At 42.3% G+C, this 21,808-nt stretch overlaps 1 protein-coding gene across 1 annotated transcript in view; it reads left to right on the top strand.

Annotated features, from left to right (window-relative positions):
• The first annotated feature begins 20,376 nt into the window (after positions 1 to 20,376).
• CNST (consortin, connexin sorting protein) overlaps positions 20,377 to 21,808 on the top strand; it is a 65,260-nt gene continuing 63,828 nt past the window's right edge. Inside the window, exon 1 of the mRNA XM_015408447.1 lies at positions 20,377 to 20,782. Within this exon, the coding sequence (XP_015263933.1) occupies positions 20,422 to 20,782 (361 nt within the window). The 5' untranslated portion in view covers positions 20,377 to 20,421. The remainder of the gene's footprint in view (positions 20,783 to 21,808) is intronic.

The following is a 21,808-nucleotide window of genomic DNA, read 5'->3' as shown; positions in this document are numbered from 1 at the left end:
CCAATGCAGGACCAGCCAGGACCAGTCCCTAACTAGTTAAATAATTTGCACAGCTTTATGAGGGTAGTACTAGCCAGAATTTACTTGTGTATTACATAGACAATCTGGTAAGTTTCACAGATAATAAGTCCTTTAGATCTGATATTTGGCTCTTATTAGGAGCCCACAAAATGACAACTGAATACTCTTTTCTATTCTGCCTCTGCTTTCTCCCATGTATCTGATGCTGTTTCTAAATTCCTAACTTGCCTCAAAATTTCCGAAAGAATGATAACTGTTCCTTTGCCTGAACAAAGTAGTCCTGCTGGGAGCAGGCTGAGATTCAACAATAATGTAACTAAGTATGACTGGCCAATGAGGCTTTGAACTTGAACAGCAATGCCCTCCTCTTTGTACCACGTGGCAAACAACTGGCAAAACTTAGGAGACTTTTTCCAAAGCAGTGTGTGACATGGTGTGGTGGTGTATCTACAGTTACTTTCTGAGTCCAAGCCACAGAATCTGTCTTACTTCCTACTCTACATTGTCATAACTTAGAATATATATTACTGGTTGTGCTGATAGAAGCATTTAATTTGGAAGCTTGTTGTCTGGGGAAACTGGGGTCAGTTAATCTGCCCTACTTACCTTGCACCCCCAAAATTCAAGTCTTAGCCATTTGTTAAAGCTTCTGTGTATATTGCCGCCATGATCCTACTAACATACTATAAAAACCCTATAGAATTCAGTGGAGTGTTACCATTAATGTACTTCAAAGTTTTGAACAAGTTTATGCACTGATCCTCGAGGTTTTTTTATTCTGTAGAACAACTCTTATTAATTTTACTGTCTCAAAACAAGAACCCCATTGACAGTCTCTTTAATAGTTGAAAGTCAAAAGGTTTTTCTGAGTTATAGTGACTTATTAACAGTACAACCCTAAGGACAGTTATATGCTTCTAAACACATTGACTTCATTGATTTCTGCTTAAGATTGCACTGTACTAAAAAACTTTCTGAGTTATAGTGACTTATTAACAGTACAATCCTAAGGACTAAAAAACTTTAATCCTGATTCCTAACAGGATATCCAGTGTTTGAAAAACTAATCACTGTTGTATTCTGCATTTTAGCTTGTTAGATTTCTGTCCTGTTCCATCTATGTTGCTTGCACATTCCTTTTCTTTTTCCCTCTATAGAGAGAAGAGGAGGCGGCAACTAGCTAGGAATCTGTGTATGTTTGTTTATTTAGTGTGGACTGAACAGATACTTTGTGTGTTGCAGAATGAGCAGATACCAAGCAACTGTGTGTGAGCTTTTTGGTGCCTAAAAGACGTTATCTCCTTGCCTCTGTAACGTTCTTGAGAAGCAGTTTAAGAGCAAAGAAAATGGTAAGTGTGTTTTTCCTAATTTCAGGTGGGGAAGGCACAAGACTATGGTAAGAATCCCAAGTATTGCTGAACATTCAGCTTCCTTAGTTTTATGAAAATATTGGATGGTATCCAAAGCAGCACAAGTGGAATTCTGCTCATGCACTTGGATTTTTCTGCCTTCCCCTTCCTGCTGCAGGCTCTTGTTACCACTGAAAAGTTGCTCAGTGGGTTAGGGAACTCTCTTTAATGGCTTGGGATGTAGAGTGGGAAAACGGACAATAGTTTGCATTTCCAGTCTCTGTCTCAGATTAAAGAGAATAATGTTTTACTTGTAAAGCAATATCACCTGCAACTAAGAATGGTTCACTGATTCATGTGAATCAAGGCATAAAATCTCAATATTAACCTATGAGAGCTGTCATAACTTTAAACTATGTGAAATCTTGAACCTGAGAGCTGAGCTGCTGCTTTACTCTCTAAGCAACCTTCCTCAGAACTCTTGAGCCTCTTGTACCCCATGCAGTTTCATCAGCCCCTAGCTTCTCAGCAGCTTCCATGCCTGATTGGTCCCTACCTATCCCTGATCCTAATACATTTTCCTTTCTTGTCAGGAAATGTTGCCTATGTCATGAAGTACTCCCTGTGTGAAGCACTTGGATTATTTACCTTGTATTGCTCCCATTTTGTTCGTAGATCTGCTACTCTCTCCCTGTTCCTCAGCCTTGTTAGCTCTGAAATCTGTCCCTACTTACACTCACCTCACTTAGCTTCTTAACTTCATAAGCCCCTTGGCATGTCTCTCTTTCTTGTGAACGGCATCCGGAATGGTAGTGTCTACCCTATTGCCTGATCCTTTAAGGGGTCATTCCCCCCCCCCCGGCAAAACAGAGCCAAATACACAAACCTATGCTGTGTAGGACTAGTTTGTCCTGTGAATTACTGTTTTATAAAGCTTCTAAACCTTATAGTTTTGATTAATAATGTCATGATTATGTAGTAGAGTGACTTTAGCACCATGATAATCAAAGCATGTGATTTAGATTTTTAACTAACTTCTTGCCATACTCTTAAACATTGTTTGATGTGTGTCTCTTATAGATATTATTTTGAAAACAAGGGATTTTGAGTTCTGTTGATTTCAGTGGGAGAGTCACATGTTCTTAAATGTCTCTAATAAAAATCAGTGGGACTGAAGGTAATTTTGTCCAGATCATGCCCTGTGTATGTGTTCAGATCTGCTAGAGGGCCTGTCTTAACCTGCGTAATATGGTGTATTCAAGTTCTTATTGCCTGACTCTGCTGAAGATACAATGAAAATGAATTAATTTTAACAGCTGTTCAAAGCAGGAAATGCTGTCTTTTACTACTCTGAAATTAGGCATTGGGTGCAAAGAACATAACCAATGTTCGAGATATGTGTTTTTACATTCATGGCTAATTGCTTAAACCTGAATAGTATGCATTACAGAGTATTTTTAATAGGCGGAAGGGCTGGGTCATCACTGCCAGCTAGACATTAGATTGAAATCTATATGTGTTTGGAGAAACAGGTGAACATTTTAAAAAAATGGAAATAAACACTTATCCACAAGGGAAGTATTTTCAGTGTACGTTTGTTACAAGAAATTATTTGTTTACTGAAATGTTTGTCTTAGTTTTCATGAACTTGTTTTTTAGCTTTCAGTTTAATCATCAGCAATCATTCCAGGAGTCCATCTCTATAAACATAATTTTAAATTATTTTAATGGGAACTTAAAAGAGGTAATAGTCAATAAGGTGAACTTCTTCGTCTGCAAGTTAAATATTAAGTGGTTGCAAAAAGCTTTGTGGCAAAATGAACATTGGTTAGTATTAGAGTATGAAAAAAGCTTTGTGGCAAAATGAACATTGGTCAGTATAAGAGTATGAAGGCAGGCACCTGAGCTATTTTCATCATAAAGAAAGAAAAAGTACTCTCAGTGCTATAGAGAGTAAGTTCACTCACCAATATAAATATTTAGTTATGTCAGATGATTGCTACCTGTTAGCCAGACAACCAGACATTCCCACTTTGAATCTATAGCTGAAGCAAGACAAAAGGCAGCCTCCAGTGGTCCTCCACAACTTCTGCCTGTTTCCTCCATGGTACATTGAGACCTCATCACTGCAACAGAAGGTGAAGTGATCAGTGTGCAACAGGACTGCGGCAGCAATAGGCAGAAAAAGGCAGTTGCCTTTCCTTCTACTTTAACAGGGGATTTAAAAGGCAGTAGACAGTATGTAGGGTAAGAGGCGACAGTTTCCACTAATACTGGCCAATTTTTAAAAGCGATTTAGAATTTTAGTCTACGTAGAATGCTGTATGGGCTGAAGTTATAATCTACAGTTTTTGGTAGTTTACTAAAAACTGGATATTTAAACTAGCTTTTCCCTCAGATTATGAAATAGCCAGCTATTCTATGCACGTGTTTGAATTTTTTTTCCTCTGGTCCTACAGATTATGAAATAGCCAGCTATTCTATGCACGTATTTGAATTTTTTTTCCTCTGGTCCTACATGGGAATCCACCTAGGATCAGTGCTGTCAACCGCATCACCTGTTAGAAATGGGAAGTAGATTCAAATACAACTTCCCTACTCTTCCTGTATGAGGTCTCTGTTTCCTTCCATTGCCAGTTTTGACAATAAAGTAGTATTACGTATGCACTGATACTAACCTAGGTTAGCTTTTGACCAGAGTTTGAAACCAGGGTTTGAATATTGCACTATGTTTGTAGATATGCATTGTACACATTCCACAGAGTTAATTGTGTTGATGACTTGTTTTCTGTATCCTGAAAGATGTTATTTTCAAGGGTGGGAGGGCAGGAGGAGCATAATAAAGTAGGGAGATTTACCGAAGAGCTTATGAAGGAGTAAATGTACTTTCAGCATGTTCTTCTGTGGAGAGAAAGCAGGCAGCTGATATAAACAGAGGTTAGATTAAACAGATTGTCTGATAGTGAGCATACTTACTAATGAGATTGTACATAATGCGATAATCTCATGATGAGAGAAACTACTAATGAAGCTGCACTGAGTAGCAGTTCTCTCTGTTGGAAAGTGGAAATGGAAAGAGTAGTGTTTGTATCTCAAAATATTCTTCTTCCTCAGCTTCTTCCAACCCAAACCAAAAAATACTTTTTTCATAGCAACGTTCAGAGTTATTGACTATTCCTGCTTTTATGAAAGCAGCCTTGCATTTCATATCATAGAAGCACTGCAAATCCTGTGATTCATTTATTTTTCTGCATAATTATTGTGCAATCTAGAATAAAATCATTATTGGTCTAATCCTACTAAAATACATTAGATGCCTGGAAATATATTTTAATTTTGTCATTACTGGAAGAGTTCATTCATTTTTACCACAAGTTATCTTCCTTCTAGAAGCCATAGATACTACTTCATGGACTAGCAAATTATATATTGTAAAAGTGGGCCTTCAAGTCTTACAGGGGGATCCCATCTCCCCCCCCCCCCACTTTATTCACTCACCCTCAGCTGCACTGCTTCCACAGTCCTGGCTGATGTGGTAGCAGTGGCACAGGCTGTCAGTCCTCCCCTCCCGGCAAGCTCACAGGAAGGGGGAATCTCACTTGCCCCCCCACTGCTCTGCCCTTACCCTGCTAGCCTTTCCAGCCATCTGCTCTCCCTACCACTGTACAGAGGACAGTGGCAGTGGGCAGCAGCAGCTCCTGCCCTTTGCCTCCTATCTGGTTTAATCAGTGACATTCCCACCTCCAGTGACTCCCACAAGTAGGGTGGATGCTGCACAGTACAACCAAAAAAGGGGGAGAAAAACAGAACCCTGCATGAGAAAGGTAATCCAAACGTCAGAACAAAGCAAAAGAAAGTAAACTGTACAAAATATCACATATCATTTAATAATATATTCAGAAGTGCTAAAATATAATTTACTCACACTGAGATGTTCACCCGTGGAGGCTGATTCTTTTCTAGTTGTACCTGAGCACTTCATTGGAACTTTGAGCATTTCAGATTGGACCTAAGATGATCCACAGGCAAAGGAAATATTTTACGCCTTGATGAGTTGCTCATGTTGTTTCACACAACATTTTAAAAAAAACTATTGTAAACACCAAAACATAGTGATAATATCATTCAACAATATATAGTAATAAGACAGAAAGAAACTAGGAAGAACTGGGCAATACAATATAGACATTTTAAAACTTTCAAAATAAATCATATACATAGTAAGTTAATTACAACTGCAACAGGTCAATAGGGTAAATATGACTTGGAAGTTCCTAGGACAGCATATAACTTAACATTGGAAAGCCACATGAAAATTTGATACCACTTACTCCATGGGTGTTAAGTAAGTGTAAGTGTAAGTCTTATTGTAAGTAAGGGCCACTCTGTGTATGATTGGTTTTATGTAGGTTTTTGTTAGATTAATGGAGTGCTCCATTTGAATTATACCACTGAGGAAGGCCAGGTGCCAGAAACGGTTTGGTATTGGTTCTTGCATATGGAGACAACATGTACTTTTAAACCTGTATTTATGTAAATGGACATTTGTCTTTATATTGGGATTAAGTACTTAAATGCTGAACCACAGGATTGTTGATTTTAAGTGATATTTTAGAACTTATGATGTATTATTAAATTACATATGATATTTTGTACATTTGCACTATGTGCATAGTTATATTTTACTTTCGTTTTCTCTGTTCCAAACTTTTTGGTTACCTTTTTTGGATGCTGCATGGATAATGCTCCTCTGTTTGGGAAAAAAATTACCATCCCATTTATTTTTTTTAAGCTTCCATATTTTTTTGCAAATTCCCAAGTTGTAGAAAAATCTCCCTTCTCTCTGCATGGCCCTGACCCACAGATTTAAGTATCCACAGATGGCATGTTGAGTATTAGATATATTGACTGCTGATCTAAAAGTAGGGTTGCCAGGTCCAACTTGGGAAATACCTGAGAACTTTGGGGGTGGAGCCAAGAGAAAGGAAGTGACATCATTTTTGTGATGTCATATCCGGTGATGTCACTTCCCAAGCTGTACCCCTTATGATGTCACTTCCAGCACACTGCACCAAAACCCCACCTCTTCCTGTGATGTCATTTCTGGGCACTCTCCTAAACCTGCCTCCTTCTCTGAAGTCACTTCCTTCTTTCAAAATTCAAATTTAAATACCCACTCTGCCATAGGGGGGCTACCCTCTGGATGGCCATACAGGCCATCTAGTCAAGCCCCCTGCTCAATGCAGGATCAGCCTAGAGCATTCCTGAGAAGTGTCTGTCCAGCTGCTTCATGCAGAAGAGTCACAATTGTCTTTCTAAAAAATTGTGACTAGGATACAGAGAATAAGGTTATATTTGAATATATACATTGTACGTAATCACTTCTGCACAGGGGCTACTTCTAGATGAGCTAAGGACAATTTGATCTTTTTTCTCCTCCCCCCCCCTTATATGAGGGGGAAAGAATAGAGCACAGCAAAGCTGCACTCTGACTCTTGGGCTGCCTCTCCAATTGATGCAAGTAACCCTTCCTGCTTTACAAACCATGAAATCAAAGACTCCGCCTGTATTCCTTACACATACCCTGCCTTCTTCAAGTGGGTACAAGCTAAGCTTTGCCTGATGTTATGAGCAAGATAATTCCAAATAGCTGTATTGGTTTATGCAAGGAGTATTGCAGTTTATAAAATATAAGGTTCCTTCCGAAGCCAATAACACAGCAATTCAATTACAGAGAACTTGTATGCAAAATTGCCAATCGGGATAATGCTGTGTGGCACACACACGAGTTAAGTGTTAAGTGTTCTGGATGGTGTACATATCAAGAACATACCTGTTGCCATTCCCCTCTCTTCCTGCTCAGCACCCAGGGAAACAGAAGCCCTGTTCACATATTACAGTGAACATATGTACATCTTGCATCGACGTATAAGATCATGGAAGGGACCTCCAGGGTCATCCAACCCCTTGCACAATGCAGAAAATTAACAGATACCTGCCTCCACACTCCCAGTGACTCCTGGTCTATTCCCAGAAGAGGGCAAAAAAAAATCCCATCCAGGATGCCTGGCCAAATTGGCCTGGAGAAAATTGCTTCCTGACCTCAAAGGGGTGATCAGCGTTTCCCCGGGCATGTCAAAGAGGGCCAAGAGAACTAAGCACTGAGGCACCCCCTCCTGCCCGCCTTCTCATGATCTGCCTAAGTTCACAGAATCAGCATTGCTATCAAATGGCCATCTAGCCTGTTTAAAAAACAGGGTTTTTATGAAAAGGATCACCAGCCAAAAAACTGGTAGGGTCCAACCCATATCAAAACCTATTTGGTCTACAGCCAATCCTTTGACCAACTCCCCCAGATCAATACCTGAATCTTCCTCATGAACACATGTTGAACACATGAACTCATGAAGTTGCCTAATACTGAATCAGGCCATTGGTCTATCAAGGGCAGTATTGACTACTCAGACTGGCAGCGGCTCTCCTGAGTCTCAGGCTGAGATCTTTAACATCACCTATTTCCTGATCTTTTTTTTAGCTGAAGAGGTTGGGACCTTCTGCATGTCAAGCAGATGCTCTATCACTGAACAACGCCCCTATTGAATCCTTCTGCATCTCGGCAGAATATGAAGCACAAAGTGCTACAAAAATCCAAAATATTATTTTCATATCATAAGAACATAAGAGAAGCCATGTTGGACCAGGCCAATGGCCCATCCAGTCCAACACTGTGTCACACGGTGGCCAAAACTCAGATGCCATCAGGAGGTCCAGCAGCAGGGCCACAATTCCAGAAGCCCTCCCAGTCTTGCCCCCCATGCACCAAGAATACAGAGTATCACTGCCCCAGACAGGGTGTTCCATTGATATCTTGTGGCTAATAATAGCCACTGATGGACCTCTGCTCCATCCTGTACCACATTTTTTTCATTATTCCTCCCAGCCTTTGGAGGGTCCAAGCAGCCTCTCTATAGAGTTTGGAATTTTGGAACTCCCTCCCTGGGGAGATTCATCCATCTCCCCCTATCAGTGTCTTCTGCCAGTGAATGAAGACATTTTTGTTGTGTTTGGCATAACCCCAATAATGGTTATTGGCCTCCTCCCAGGTTCTGGTATTCTTTATGCATTGCTATTGAATTATTTTATAATTCTAAATGTTGTTCTAATGTTTTTATGTGTGTCATCTTCAAGACCCTGGTCAGGTGGGAAAAGCAGCATAAAAATATTTTAAATAAATAAAGTAAATTGAGATCCAGAAAGGGGGATGCTGTCTGTCTGTCTATTACTGCTCATACAGCTATAGCCTTGAGCAGAAAGTAGATGCAATTTGTCAGCATCCCTTCCAACATATTAACAGGTCAGGTGAACATTTGGAGAAAAGGCTAAGAAATTACCACTCTTCTGTATCTCCCATCTATACACAGGACAGGATTTTCCTTTATATATTCATTTCATTTTTTTTAACCAAACCTTCCCCTCAAACAACAGCTAACTCAATTCTGCAAAGTTTGAAACATTCCTTTGACCCATCTGGCTTTTGACAACTGCCAGACGTGCTGCAGAGCTATCGGCAAGACCTGTTCCCTTCCTCCACTCCTCTTACCTCTGAAAAGTTTCCATCCCCAGCTGCTTCTCCCAGTGCATCGTGGGAGCAGCCTGGTGCTTGCAGGTAGCTTTCCAAGACATTATAATAGCTGCCAGCCACCAAGAGAAGCCTTTGATCTTGCCCCAGACAAGTCCCCCAATTCTAAAATCCTTCCCATCCTGGTATTCCTCATTTTTTAGAGGAAAGAACTAATATGCTTTTGCAAAAGCAGCCCACCTGCATCTTCCCCCCCAGCTCCGACAGCTCAGAAACGAAGCAGCAAGCAGGGCATGGGCAAAATCCCCCCTCACCCGGCAGCAGTGGCTGCAGCAAGACCTCCGCCCAGCAGCTGCAAGGGGCTCGCCTGCATTCTCCCTCCCTCAGCCCCCAAGAGCTCCAAGGTGGTAAATCATGGTGGCATGGACAAAACAAAAATGCACCCCTCTCTCCCAGAACCAGGCTCCCAGCTAAGCTGCCTGCGGCGGGTGGGCAAGTGGGCTGCCCGCATCCAGCTCCCCAAGCCCTGACAGCTCCGTCTACATGCAGACCAGGGAACCCACCCGCTTGCCTGGAGGAGAGCGTGGCCATGCGCTGGACCTCCCAGTCTGTGCCCGGCTGCAGCAGCTAGGGGCCCACCCGCATCCTGAGGAGGTTTCCTGTTTCCTGAGGAGGTTCTTTTGTATGTGGATTGTCTGTTGAAATTCTAATCTTATCTGTAGTGCTATTGTCAGGTGTAGAGCCTTTTGTGTTTTTCAAGACAGGAAACCATGCCCTATTTATTTTTAAACTCTTCTTTCTTGTTGAAATTGTGTTTATGTTTATGAAACAATCCATATACAAAAGAACCTCCTCAGGAAAGCTCCTCCAGTAGCATGTTCATAGCCTGGGGAACTCCTACAAGAAAATGACTCAGCCCTACCCCACCTTCTGGAGTAGATATAAATTACCTGCCTACCATTTTCTTCTCACCTTAACACAGAGAGTACTCCATATTTCTCTGTTATATCTCTGAGGATGCCAGTCACAGTTACTGGTGAAACGTCAGGTTCTACAATGCCACACAACCCGGAAAATCTACAGCAACTAAATAAATAAATAAATACTCAAGCTTCCAAACTCAAGTTATAAGAATTATAACAGATCAATACAAAATGATTACAGCAAACGTTAGAATCATGATCATCTGATGGAAAAACTGGTAACTGGCATACTGTTATCTTCTTCTTTGGTTGTCTGTTGATGCCCTTTGGTAGAAAATGGGATGTGTTTTCTTTTTGAAGTTGATTGCTTGCCAGCCTTATAGTGGGCTTGTCCTTCGTTTATAATATTTTACAGATTTATTTTACTGTATACCAATATCTTCATAAAATTAACCGTTAAATAAAATAATTGCTATTATTATTTTCTTGAATTTCGATTCCCATTATTTATTTATTAAAGTAGACTTTAGACTGCCCTCCCCTGTACACATAAGGCTCAAGGTGCTGAACAACTATTTTTTAAAAATCATAAATCACTAAAACAGCTGAAACATAAATAATTTAAGACAATTTCAAAACAGTTTCAGATGGCACTAAAATAATCAAATTATACAGTTACCTCATGGGGGAGAAGTAAGAATGTGTCAGGGAAGATGGAGACCATTGCTGTCCTCAACCATAGGCCTTGCAGAACATCTCCTCCTTACAGGCCTGCAGAACTGTACAGGGTCCCACAGGGCATGGATGTTATTTGGCAAAGTTCTACTAGGTCGGGGCTAGTGCTGAAAAGGCCGTGGCTCTGGTTGAGGACAGCCAGATGTCTTTTGGGCCAGGGATCACCAGTAAGTTCTTATCTGCAGAGGGTAATGCTCTTCGGGGGGGGGGGTATACCAGAAGAGACGGTCCTGTAGATAAATAGGTCCCAGACGGTTTAGGGCCTTAAAGGTGAATACCAAAACCTTGAACCTGGTCTGGTACTCCATCTGTAGCCAGTGCAGCTGACAGAGCACTGGTTGGATGTGTGTTGTCTGTAGGGTTCTGGTGAGGATCCGTGCCACTGCATTCTGGACCAGTTGTAATTTCTGGGTCAGACTGCACAAAGCGAGCTACAGTAATCTAGCCTGGAAGTGACCGTTGCTTGGATTACTGTGACTAGGTCAGGGTGAGACAGGAAGGGGGCCAGTTGCCTGACCTGGCGGAGCTGGAAGAATGCCAGCCTGGCAACATTTGTGATCTGGGCCTTCATTGATATGGAGGTGTCCAGAACCATACCCGGGCTTTTGACAGTCAGAGCTGGTGTTAGAAGCACACCGTCAAGAGCTGGGAGTTGGCACACCAATCCTGAATCCCCTGTACCCAGCCACAGAACCTCCATCTTAGATGGATTCACTCTCAGCCAGCTCTGTTTCAAGTTCAACCATCCCATCATGACCTCCAGTCCCTCAGCCGAATTTGCTGGGGCAGCATCCAGCCGGCCACCCATCAACACATACAGCTGGGTGTCATCAGCGTACCGATGACATCCCAGGCTGAAACTCCGCACCAGCTGGGCGAGAGGGGGCTCATAGAGATGTTAAACGACATTGGGGAGAGGATTGCCCCCTGGGGGACCCCACACATCTAGGTGACACCCTCTCTCCGCTATCCTCTGTCCCCGGTACTGTATACTGATGCAACAATTTAAATTACCTATTATTCTTCCGTAACTCAGGTATAATTGGTCAGTCTAATTGTTCTTGCCAGATCCCATACTTAAAACAGCCACAGTATTAGAAATCCTGTGGCACTTCCAGTCAGTCTCACACCACCCCTGCAGCTACTCTGTGTGTGTGTGTGTTAAGTGCCATCAGGTCACTTCCAACTTATAGTGACCCTATGAATTAATGACCTCCAAAGCATCCTATTGTTAGCAGCCTTGCTCAGGTCTTACAAACTGAGGGCTGCGGCTCCTCCTTGATTGAGTCAGTCCATCTCATGTTGGGTCTTCTTTTTTTCCTGCTGCCTTCCACTTTTCCTAGTATTATTATATTTTCCAGTGGCTCTTGTCTTCTGAAATAACTCTCCCTGGCAGACCACAATTCTGTAATCTGCCTGCCAGTATAATCTCCCTTCTGTGGTGGAGTATGTTATATTCTGTGGCACTGCATCTAACAAGGCAGGCAGTTTGCCTCATTCTTCACTTTGAAGTAACAGGTTCAGTCAGTAACCTAATGGAAATTCTTTCACTTTAGTATTGGAAACTGCACCTCCGGTAAGAATTAAACTCCTGTTGCTTTACAGAAAGAGATGTGTTCCATCATGTTAGCCACAGATGTTCACTTGTTTAAGTGCAGTGCTATGTGATTATTTCTTTGCTAGGCAGTCATTTGAGTATTTCTGCTTCATTTTTCTCCATTGTGAAAAAAGATTGGAGAGCTTTTGCCTGTTTATCATGGATGTTGTGATGCATAATGTTTGCAGAGTACATCTCAGATGGGTAATTTATGTAAGTGCTTAATGTTAGGTCTCATAGAACATCTTCCCTGATTATATGAAGGCCCTTTCTTTGCCTCAGCATTTTGTTGTTAAATACCAGGTTTTCAATTTGTGGGAGGGTAGTGGTAATCTAGGTAATCTGTCGCTTTAACATAATGTGCATCTGCATATTTCTGAGTCTTTGAGAAGAGCTTTTACTTGAATTAACGACTTCACTTTTCAAGAGAGGAATCCTCTCATGCTTGCAAAGGATGGAGATTGTATTTCACAACTGTGAAATGCTATCTCTCTGGAATTAGATTGCCTGAACTAGAGAAACAGTTCAGTTTACTCTGACCTCCTTTAAGAACATAAGAGAAGTCAATGTTGGATCAGGCCAATGGCCCACCCAGTCCAACACCCTGTCACACAGTGGCCAGAAATACCAGGTGCCATCAAAAGGTCCACCAGTGGAGCCAGGACACTAGAAGACCCCACACACACACTGTTGACCCCCCCCCAAAAGCACCAAGAATACGGAGCATCACTTGCCCCAGATCAAGAGTTCCTATCTATACCTTGTGGCTAATAGCCACTGATGGACCTCTGCTCCATGTGTTTATCCAATTCCCTCTTGAAGCCATCTGTGCTTGTAGCTGCCACCACCTCCTGTGACAGTGAATTCCACAGTGAATTTGATATACAAAGTACAACTATTTGACTCATTAGTCTTCTTCCTGGTGGCTCTTCATTTTGGGTCATCTCATTTCCTTCCTTGATCAAGTGACAAGCTTACTGGATTGAGGGAATGCTGTTGATGTTGTTTACCTGGGTTCCAGTAAAGCTTTGACAGGTTTCCCCATGATGTTCTGATGGGTAAACTAGAGGACTGTGGACTGGACTCTAGGATAGTTAGGTGGATAGGGAACTGGTTGGAGAACCACACTCAGAGTAGTTGTAAATGGCATTTCATCTGAATGGAGGGAAGTGTCCAGTGGGATGCCACAGGGCTCAGTTCTGCACCGGGACTTTTCAATATTTTATAAATTATCTGGATGAGGGTGTGGAGGGGCTGATCATTACATTTGTAGATGACACCAAATTGGGAGGAGCAGCAAACACACCAGAAGATAGAGATAGAATCCAACGAGATCTGAACACACTGGAAAAGTGGGTGCATGTGAACAAGATGCAATTTAACAAGGATAAGTGCCGAGTTCTACATCTGGGTAACAAAAATGAGGAACACTCATACTGGATGGGGGACACACTTCTGGATAGCAGTGTATGTGAACAAGATCTTGGGGTAAGCGTGGACTGTAAGTTAACTATGAGCAGCCAGTGTGAGGCAGTGACAAAAAAGGCTAATGCAATCTTGGGGTGTGTCAACAGAGGCATAACATTGAAATCACAAGATGTCATGGTCCCACTGTACACTGCATTGTTCAGGACGCACCTGGAGTATTGTTTGCAGTGCTGGAGGCTTCACTTCAAAAAGGATGTGGACAGAATGGAGCAGATGCAGAGGAGAGCAACAAGGATGATCAGGGGCCTGGAGCTTTATGAGGAAAGGCTAAGGGACTTGGGAATGTTCAGTTTGGAGAAGAGGAGACATGATTGCTCTTCTTAAGTATTTGAGGGTCTGTCACTTTGAGGAGGGCAGGGAGCTGTTCCTGTTGGCAGCAGAGGATAGGACTCGCAATAATGGGTTTAAATTAAGGGCAGGAAGATACAGGCTGGATATTAGGGAAAAACTTTTTTACAGTAAGAGATGTGCAACAGTGGAACCAGCTGCCTAGGGAGGTGGGGAGCTCCTCCTCACTGGCAGTCTTTAAGCAGCAGCTGGACAAACACTTGTCAGGGATGCTCTAGGCTGATCCTGCATTGAGCAGGGGGTTGGACTAGTTGGCCTGTATGGCCCCTTCCAACTCTGTGATTCTGTGACTTAAAGGAGTACTTTTGGGAGTCGAAGGCACTTCCACTTAGACAACAGGGAGGGGCTACAGTTGCCACTCATTTCCTTCTTTCATCTGCAGCAGCCCCCAGATGCCATAGCTCATGGCAATTTCAAGGGAGCAGCTTATTTCAGGAGGCATAGTGGTAGCTCTGCCAACCGCCAGGTGGGGCCTGGAGATCTCCTGGAATTACATCTAATCTCCAGATGACATCAGTTCCCCTGGGTAATAAATGTGTTGGAGGGAGGGTGGACTCAGTGGCATTATACTGCACTGAAGTATCTCCCCTCTGCAAACCCCAGCCCTCCCCAGGCTCTACCCCTAAATCTTCAAGGATTTCCCAACCTGGAACTGGCAACGCTACACAGGGGCAGCAGTTGTTGGGGTCAGGGGGAGGCAGGAAAGTAAAACTCCATTTGTGGTTCTCAGAGTTTTCTAGTAGTCTGAAAGATTTATATTAAATGATTACAAGCAGCATTGCATACAGATTTGGAGCAGGTCATGAGTGGACTTTCAGATTTGTGAATTTTATACTGTAATTCATTTCATCTGGGGGGGGGAACTTGAAGGTGTTTTTTAAAATAGGCAAATTGAAGATTGCTTGAGGCCATTTTTTTTATTCCTATTTGAATCTCCAATCTTGTGGTCTCAAAAGGTTTTTTCCAGCCATTTTAATTTTTTCCCTCTTTTTCAGTAGGGTTTTCTATTTAAATATTTTTTATTTTTTGAATACCTACAATCTCACTTTGAATTTTACATTTCAAGAGAGATAGAAGTAAAATGTTTGGACAAGGTGTGGTTTATTTTGTTTTATCTCAGCTATTCTCTTGAGAGAGTTCTGAGCCTGTTTTATTATTATACAGTGCTGCTGTTTGTTTGAGTTTAGTCTAGATGTTAAATGGCATTGACAACCTGAAGGTTTGGCATAGTTTTTAACAATAGCTACTTTCCCCTGGTAATGGATTGTAAAATGCAGTTCTGATCCTGTTGGTGTGATCACATTCCTGTTAAGGTTAACTGTTTGAAGAGCGCATGTAATTATCCTGTTATACTTAAAAGCAGGGGTCATTTCGTAGAAAAAGAGCTGGAGGAGCTCATTAGCATACCTAATAGACTATTAGCATAATAGCCCATTAGTATATGCTATGCCCCCGACATCACCAGAAGTGATGTCAGAAGGGGAAGCAAAAGGGGGGAAGGCATCTTCAAAATCCTTCCCTTCCCCAGGCAGGCTGGGGGGGGGGAGTGAAGAGAGAAGGGGGTTAAACTTTAAATCCCTTCGCTCTTCACTCCCCACCCCGCCTTGGCAGGCTGACTGAAGAAGGGAAGGGGAGGGGAGGATTTTAAAGATGCATCCCCCCTTTTTTTGCTTCCCCAGCCGGCCTACCAAGGCGGGGTGGGGGGGAGAAGTGAAGAGAGAAGGGGTTTAAACTTTAAACCCCTTCTCTCTGCGGCGGGTGGGGCAGCAAGCTGGGGGCGAGGCTTGTGCCTGCTCCTAGGCTGCCGGAGCAGTGCTCCGGTGTGCTCCGGTCCCAAATGACCCCTGCTTAAAAGTACCATCTTTGTTCACCATTGCTCACCTCTGAAGAATGCTTCTAGCAAGGTGTGGAGCTTCATGGCAGTTGATGACTGCTAACATTCTATAAAAATAACATTTGTTTAGATTACTCAGATAGTTGAATTATTTAAGTTGATTGTAAGTTCCCAAGAAGTTCTATAAACAGGAGGAGAATGTATTTTGAGATTATCATTTGGGAGAAATGGGATGTTAATAAAGAAACATCTACTTATTGCAGAATTCATTTCTGAATCCCTTTTAGGACACTGGAGTGCTTCAGCCATTGTGTACTGTTGCTGTATTCATTGTTATTGAAACTATAGAAGAATAATGCACCCAGCACTATCTTTTCTTCACAGGAATAGTGATGATACAACGGTGTTTTTGCCATCAATTCTTCATCTCTCCCATCAAGATATTGGGAGAGAAAATAGTTCCATTAAATCAAAATTAGATCAGACATTTACACTGATCTGTTTCAACCTTTCAGCTGCTGTCCTTCGTTCCATTAGCTCTTTGAGTTCTGAATAGGCATCTTTAATTATTATTTAACTTTTTAACATGTTCCTCACAAACTGGTTTTTGCATCTGTTTGCATAGCAAGTATTTCGTTTAACTTTATTGTTGTGACAAAGGATGATGTTTACCACAAAAGTGAAAAGCTGAAAATGAGACTAATCTCTTACCACACAAGAACACAAGAGCATGTTTAAACCAAATAGTCAGTTTGTTTATTTGGTGTGTTGAAATTCCTTGTGGTAACTTGACCGTATCAAAAATAATGCAAGGTATAAGCCTGAGGTAAAATAAGGCAACAGCACTGGTATGTGTGAAAGGTGTGAACACATTTGCATATGCCCCCATGTGAGAGTAGCTTGTGACATTTGGTATATTATTGCTATAGCCAAAAACGGTTGCAAAACAGGTTAGAATCATTGACAAAAATCAAGAATTTCTCATACGAACAAGTTGAACTCTTCAATACAATACAGAAATCATGAAGATCGTTTCAGAGGGTAGCCATGTTGGTTTGCAGTAGAACAGCTAGATTAGAGTCCAGTAGCATCTTAAGAAACCAAACAAGATGGGGGGGGGAGGTTTTCTCCAACAGTCAAAGCTCCCTTCATCATTCCAGATCATATATAATGAAGAGAGCTTTGACTCTCCAACACTTATACCCTGAAAATTCTACAAGAATCATGTTCCTGTATCCATCCTGATCAAATGGATTGCTTATATGAGACCTGCATTTCCCCACATACTTTGCTTGAATTGACTTTGATGCAAATAGTGCAGCCTGATAAGATATACTTTTATCAGACAGCAGATATCCAGTTATATCCTGTGATGACTGACCACTACATGCAGAGATATAAAAATGCAAAAATCTCCCTCTTGGAGAATTCTGCAAGGAGTAACATTCTACAAGGAGTAAACCACTTGGTTTGCGCACAGGGACAGGCTTGTGTGGTTTCCCTGTTGTTGCTGAGACTGCTGGTGCAACACAGTGGCAATGGGCTTCCACATGGCAGGTTTCCCTGCCCCAGTTCCCCAGCAGCAGCCATCCCTCCTCTCCCAGGCCAGAGGCCACTGGGGCTTTCCCCCAGAAATGATGTCACTGACAGACATTCCCCCATGCCCTTGCCCAGCCTGGTCTCCCACTTGTTGCCAGGCTGGGCCTGACAACCCTACCATGTATAGAAAGTTATTTTGAAAAGGCAAGTGATGTCAAAGCAAAAAGTTAGGAAGCAAGTATGTAATCCGTGATTATGATGTAGCATAGTCGTATTGAATTATTTGCTCTAATTTTATAGTGAAATGGTACCTTCATCTACAAGCAGGTCTCTTCTTAGTTGTCATTAACCCTTGTTAAAATACTGATAGAAAGGGATCTGAGGGGGGGAAAGTTTTATGAAATTTTAATAGGTCATGAACATTGATTCTTCCGTAACACACATTGTTCTTATACCCAAAATGTTGTTGCAACTTCCATTATTAAGGCTCTTAGACGGTTCATTTTTCCAAACAGCTATCTGAAAATTAATTTCAGTGATTACATTTTGTGCATGTATTTGTGCTTGCGTGTAATAATAGGGGTTGTGACACTACTGATGCTTAGGGTTTGCTTATAGGTCACTGAATATTGTGAGGCATGTACACGCAGTCCCTGTAGCCTTTGTATCACCAAGTGAATGAGGACCTTATGCTCCTTAGAGAAGGGGTATTTAGCTTGGGGTAAACAAATTGAATAAAATGATTGCACATCTTCCTCAAAAGGTACTTACTGTAGGGTAACCCTAGTAAATGAGATAAACAGTTGTGTTCAAATAAAATAAATTCTTAACCAGGGACTCTGGAACACAATCGACCACACACTGTGGCTGCACTGTTACAGTGACATTTACATGGCTTCATAGGCTTTTTGTTGACCACTTTCAAGATTTTTTAATTGAAGATGGTATAAAACATATGACGTAAATAGTAGAATGACTAGGAAAGAATACCTGGAGTGCAGCTGAATAGACCCATTATCTGACTAATATCTAATTAAAATATTTAATTTCTTTCTCAATTACAGACTCTTTGGTCAGCTGACAGAGAGACAACAGCCCTACCCAGTACAAAGGGTTAAATCTTTATTTCCATAAACAAAAGGAATTTGTCAAAATGGATTTTCCTTTCTTTCCCCCAGCAGCCTCTGCGTGACCCAAAAAGCCTCTCTTGTGGGATAGGAAACTCTTGTTAGTAAAATCTAGCATGGCACAAAGGGCTGCTTCGAAAATGAGAATTGCCTTCCTCCTTGTATGAGCAGAGCAAGCCACGAGACTCATCCTTAATTATTTTGATTTTTATATAGATTTTCTCCTTCTGTAGGACAGAGATATAATCTAGCTTTAACATATGGTTTTTTGTTCAGGAGAACACAATGTTATGCATTCTAAAAAAACTCTATTACCCTTTGAACACGTTCAGGCATATTTTATTGAACTTGCATTATGGCCAAGATGGTGATTTCACCAAATGTGTGTCTGCAAAAGATTTTCTGTCTAAATGTCTCCTGTGGTGTCCTGTTAAAAAGAAGCTAAAATTGGTGCTAATGAGTATTCAAAGCAAAATATCATTATGGCCTGGTAACACATTTTAGCTTACTATAGAATTTGTTGTTGTTGTTGTTGTTTTAAACACCCTAAAAGTTCAACAGCCTGCCAGTGCAAACACAGAAGTGTAGTAGGAAGAGAATACTGCCCAGTTAAATAAGAAAATATCACTGGACCCAGTTTAGTAATATTGCAGGTAGTATTTGTTGCTTAAAGTAGCTTGTTGGGTCAGCAAAGCCAGCTCCTTTCTCTTTACACTTCAGTACTGCCAAGTAAGGCTTTCAGGCCTGTCTTCTTAGTGTTCATCCACAGAAACAAAAATACTTGTGCCCTCTGAATAGACAGGAGAGCACACATACAATAGGTTATATGCACACATTAAAAAACAGGGCAGGTATAGCTCAGGACCACTGATAACCCAACCAGTAGTGTGTAGGTTTCCTTACTATCTTTTGCATTACTTCCCTTTTGCTTCCTGCAAATGTGACATTTCAGCAGGGTTGTTTTTTTTTTAAATTAAATTTATACCCCACCCTACCCCCGCAAGCGGGCTCAGTACTGTATGTTGGTTAGCCTGTTGCACTTTGATTGGGGAAACCTGGGTTCAGATTTCCACTGAAGCATTACATTCTGTGGAAGACTTTGTGCTACTCACTCTAAGCCTAGCCTACCACACAGCATTGTTAGGAAGATAAAAGAGAAGAATGGAGAACCCTGTATGTCACTCTGAGTGCCTTAAAGGATAAAAATTTGATCTCTAGAATGGGAGATGGGTTATTGCACTCCTTTCCCTGTGACGTGAAATCTTTCTCCAATCTCAACATTAACCATGATTTAAATGTGCACTGGTACTAAATAGAGCTAATGCTAACCAAGGTTTCTCTCATATCCAGTAGCTGATGTTTGGGTTGGGTTGGGGGGTTTTATGCCCGCTTTTCTCTGCCCTAAGGAGTCTCAAAGCGGCTTACAATCGACTTCCCTTCCTCTCCCCACAGCAGGCACCTTGTGAAGTTGTGATGTAGGTCGGTGGGGCTGAGTGAGTTCTGAGAGAACTATGACTGGCCCAGGGTCACCCAGCAGGCTTCAAGTGGAGGGGTGGGGGATCAAACCCAGTTCTCCAGATTAGAGTCCGCCACTTACACCATGCTGGCTTCCCATGCTGGCTTGCAAACCCTGGTTCAGAGAGTGCCATGAACTCTCAGCATATTACTGGCATTTTAACTAGGATATTTTGTTTATATTTTCTATATATTTTGTCTATACAGTATTTAAGGGCCTGTTGGCCTTTGCATATGTGTTTTAATTGAACCTGGCTGATAAAATAATATGATTTAAATTTCTGTTATAATTATTTCAATTTATTTTATTTTTTAGAGCTGAGGATCATTTCAACAAAGTGGATATAAAGGAATAGGAACATTCTAATGGATGACAGGGAATCTCCTACAAATGACCTGCAGGTAAACGTGGATGACCTGCTTCGTGCTGACACTCATGTGGAAAAAATAAACACTTGCTTGGCTTCTTCACCGGATGAAAATGAGAACCCGCTTAATGGCAGCAGGCAGGAGGCCCTGAAAAGCAGGGACAAAGTGATGGGAATAACTGAGCAAGACAGCATCAATAATAATGAAGGGGAGGACAGTGGTATCTGTGCAACCCACTGCAAAGAATCCTTAAGTGATACACTGATTAGGAGTTCCAGTACAGATGAAATGCTCGTTCCTGAAACATGCATCCCTGAAAACAAGAGTTCAAGAAAAACAAAAAGCTGCGTTGAGAAAGGTATAACAGCTTCCTCAACATAAAATTTGCTTGCTTGAAGGTAGTATAGCTTTGGTTATATTCCCTGAATTGATCTTTCACATGTTTTCTGACTTGGGAGCATCTACTTAAGAGCTACCAAGAGCAATATCTCTATTCCTTGCTTTGGACATAGCTCCAAGATCCCTGTGTTCCAGCTACAGAACTCAAAATTAAATAATGCTTATGTTGACCATGAGAACGTTAAGATTGCTCTTATCTTTCTTTTCCTGCTGCTTAAAATGTGCATAATGTATTGCTGTCTATACTGATTGCTTCTAGTTGGACTGTGAAGCCAAGATGGAATTGTGATATTAAAGTGTCAGGAACCACGTCCAGCTAGGAACTGAGGGACAACCTGGAAGGGGGTTAATGGCGAGGAACGAAGGGCTCTGCAGAGAGCCAGTGTAAAAAGAACGAATCGAATATGGACTTAGAAGAAGTGTGACTTTGCTTGTCGGTGAGGACAGGAACGATAGAGTTGGATTCATGATTTATGTCCTACTTAACTCCCTTGTGCTCCTGTCTCCACCGGCGTAATCTGCGCGGGGGCGCCAGCCCTCCCCGAAATTTCACAGAAGCCCCGCCCACCAGAGCAGTGCCCCCACCCCTCCTCCCCCGCGGCTCTGCCTGCCGGGGGGAGCGTGGGAAGGCCCGCTCCAGAGGCGCCTCTCGGCTGGCTGTGCCCGACGGGGAGGCCGCGGCGGCGTGGGTGGGTAGGTGGGGTGGGCTGCGCCGGGCAAGCGCCGGAGAGGAGCGGGAGGCTGACTCTTCGGGCTCGCAGGCAGCCCAGGTTCCATTTGTCGGGCGGCTTCAAAGGGAGCAGTTTGCCTCTATTACCCCGCCCTGCCCATCCCCCGCCGGCCCGCCACTTCTTTTGGGCTTCACCGCAACTCAAATCGACCTAGGCTGACTCTTCGGGCTCGCAGGCAGCCCAGGTTCCATTTGTCGGGCGGCTTCAAAGGGAGCAGTTTGCCTCTATTACCCCGCCCTGCCCATCCCCCGCCG

The sequence above is a fragment of the Gekko japonicus genome, unplaced genomic scaffold, assembly GCF_001447785.1.
Source record: "Gekko japonicus isolate JY-2015 unplaced genomic scaffold, Gekko_japonicus_V1.1 scaffold897, whole genome shotgun sequence".
NCBI lineage: Eukaryota > Metazoa > Chordata > Lepidosauria > Squamata > Gekkonidae > Gekko > Gekko japonicus.
Note: the sequence above shows the minus strand (reverse complement) of the source record. Positions and strands in the feature narration are given on the sequence as shown.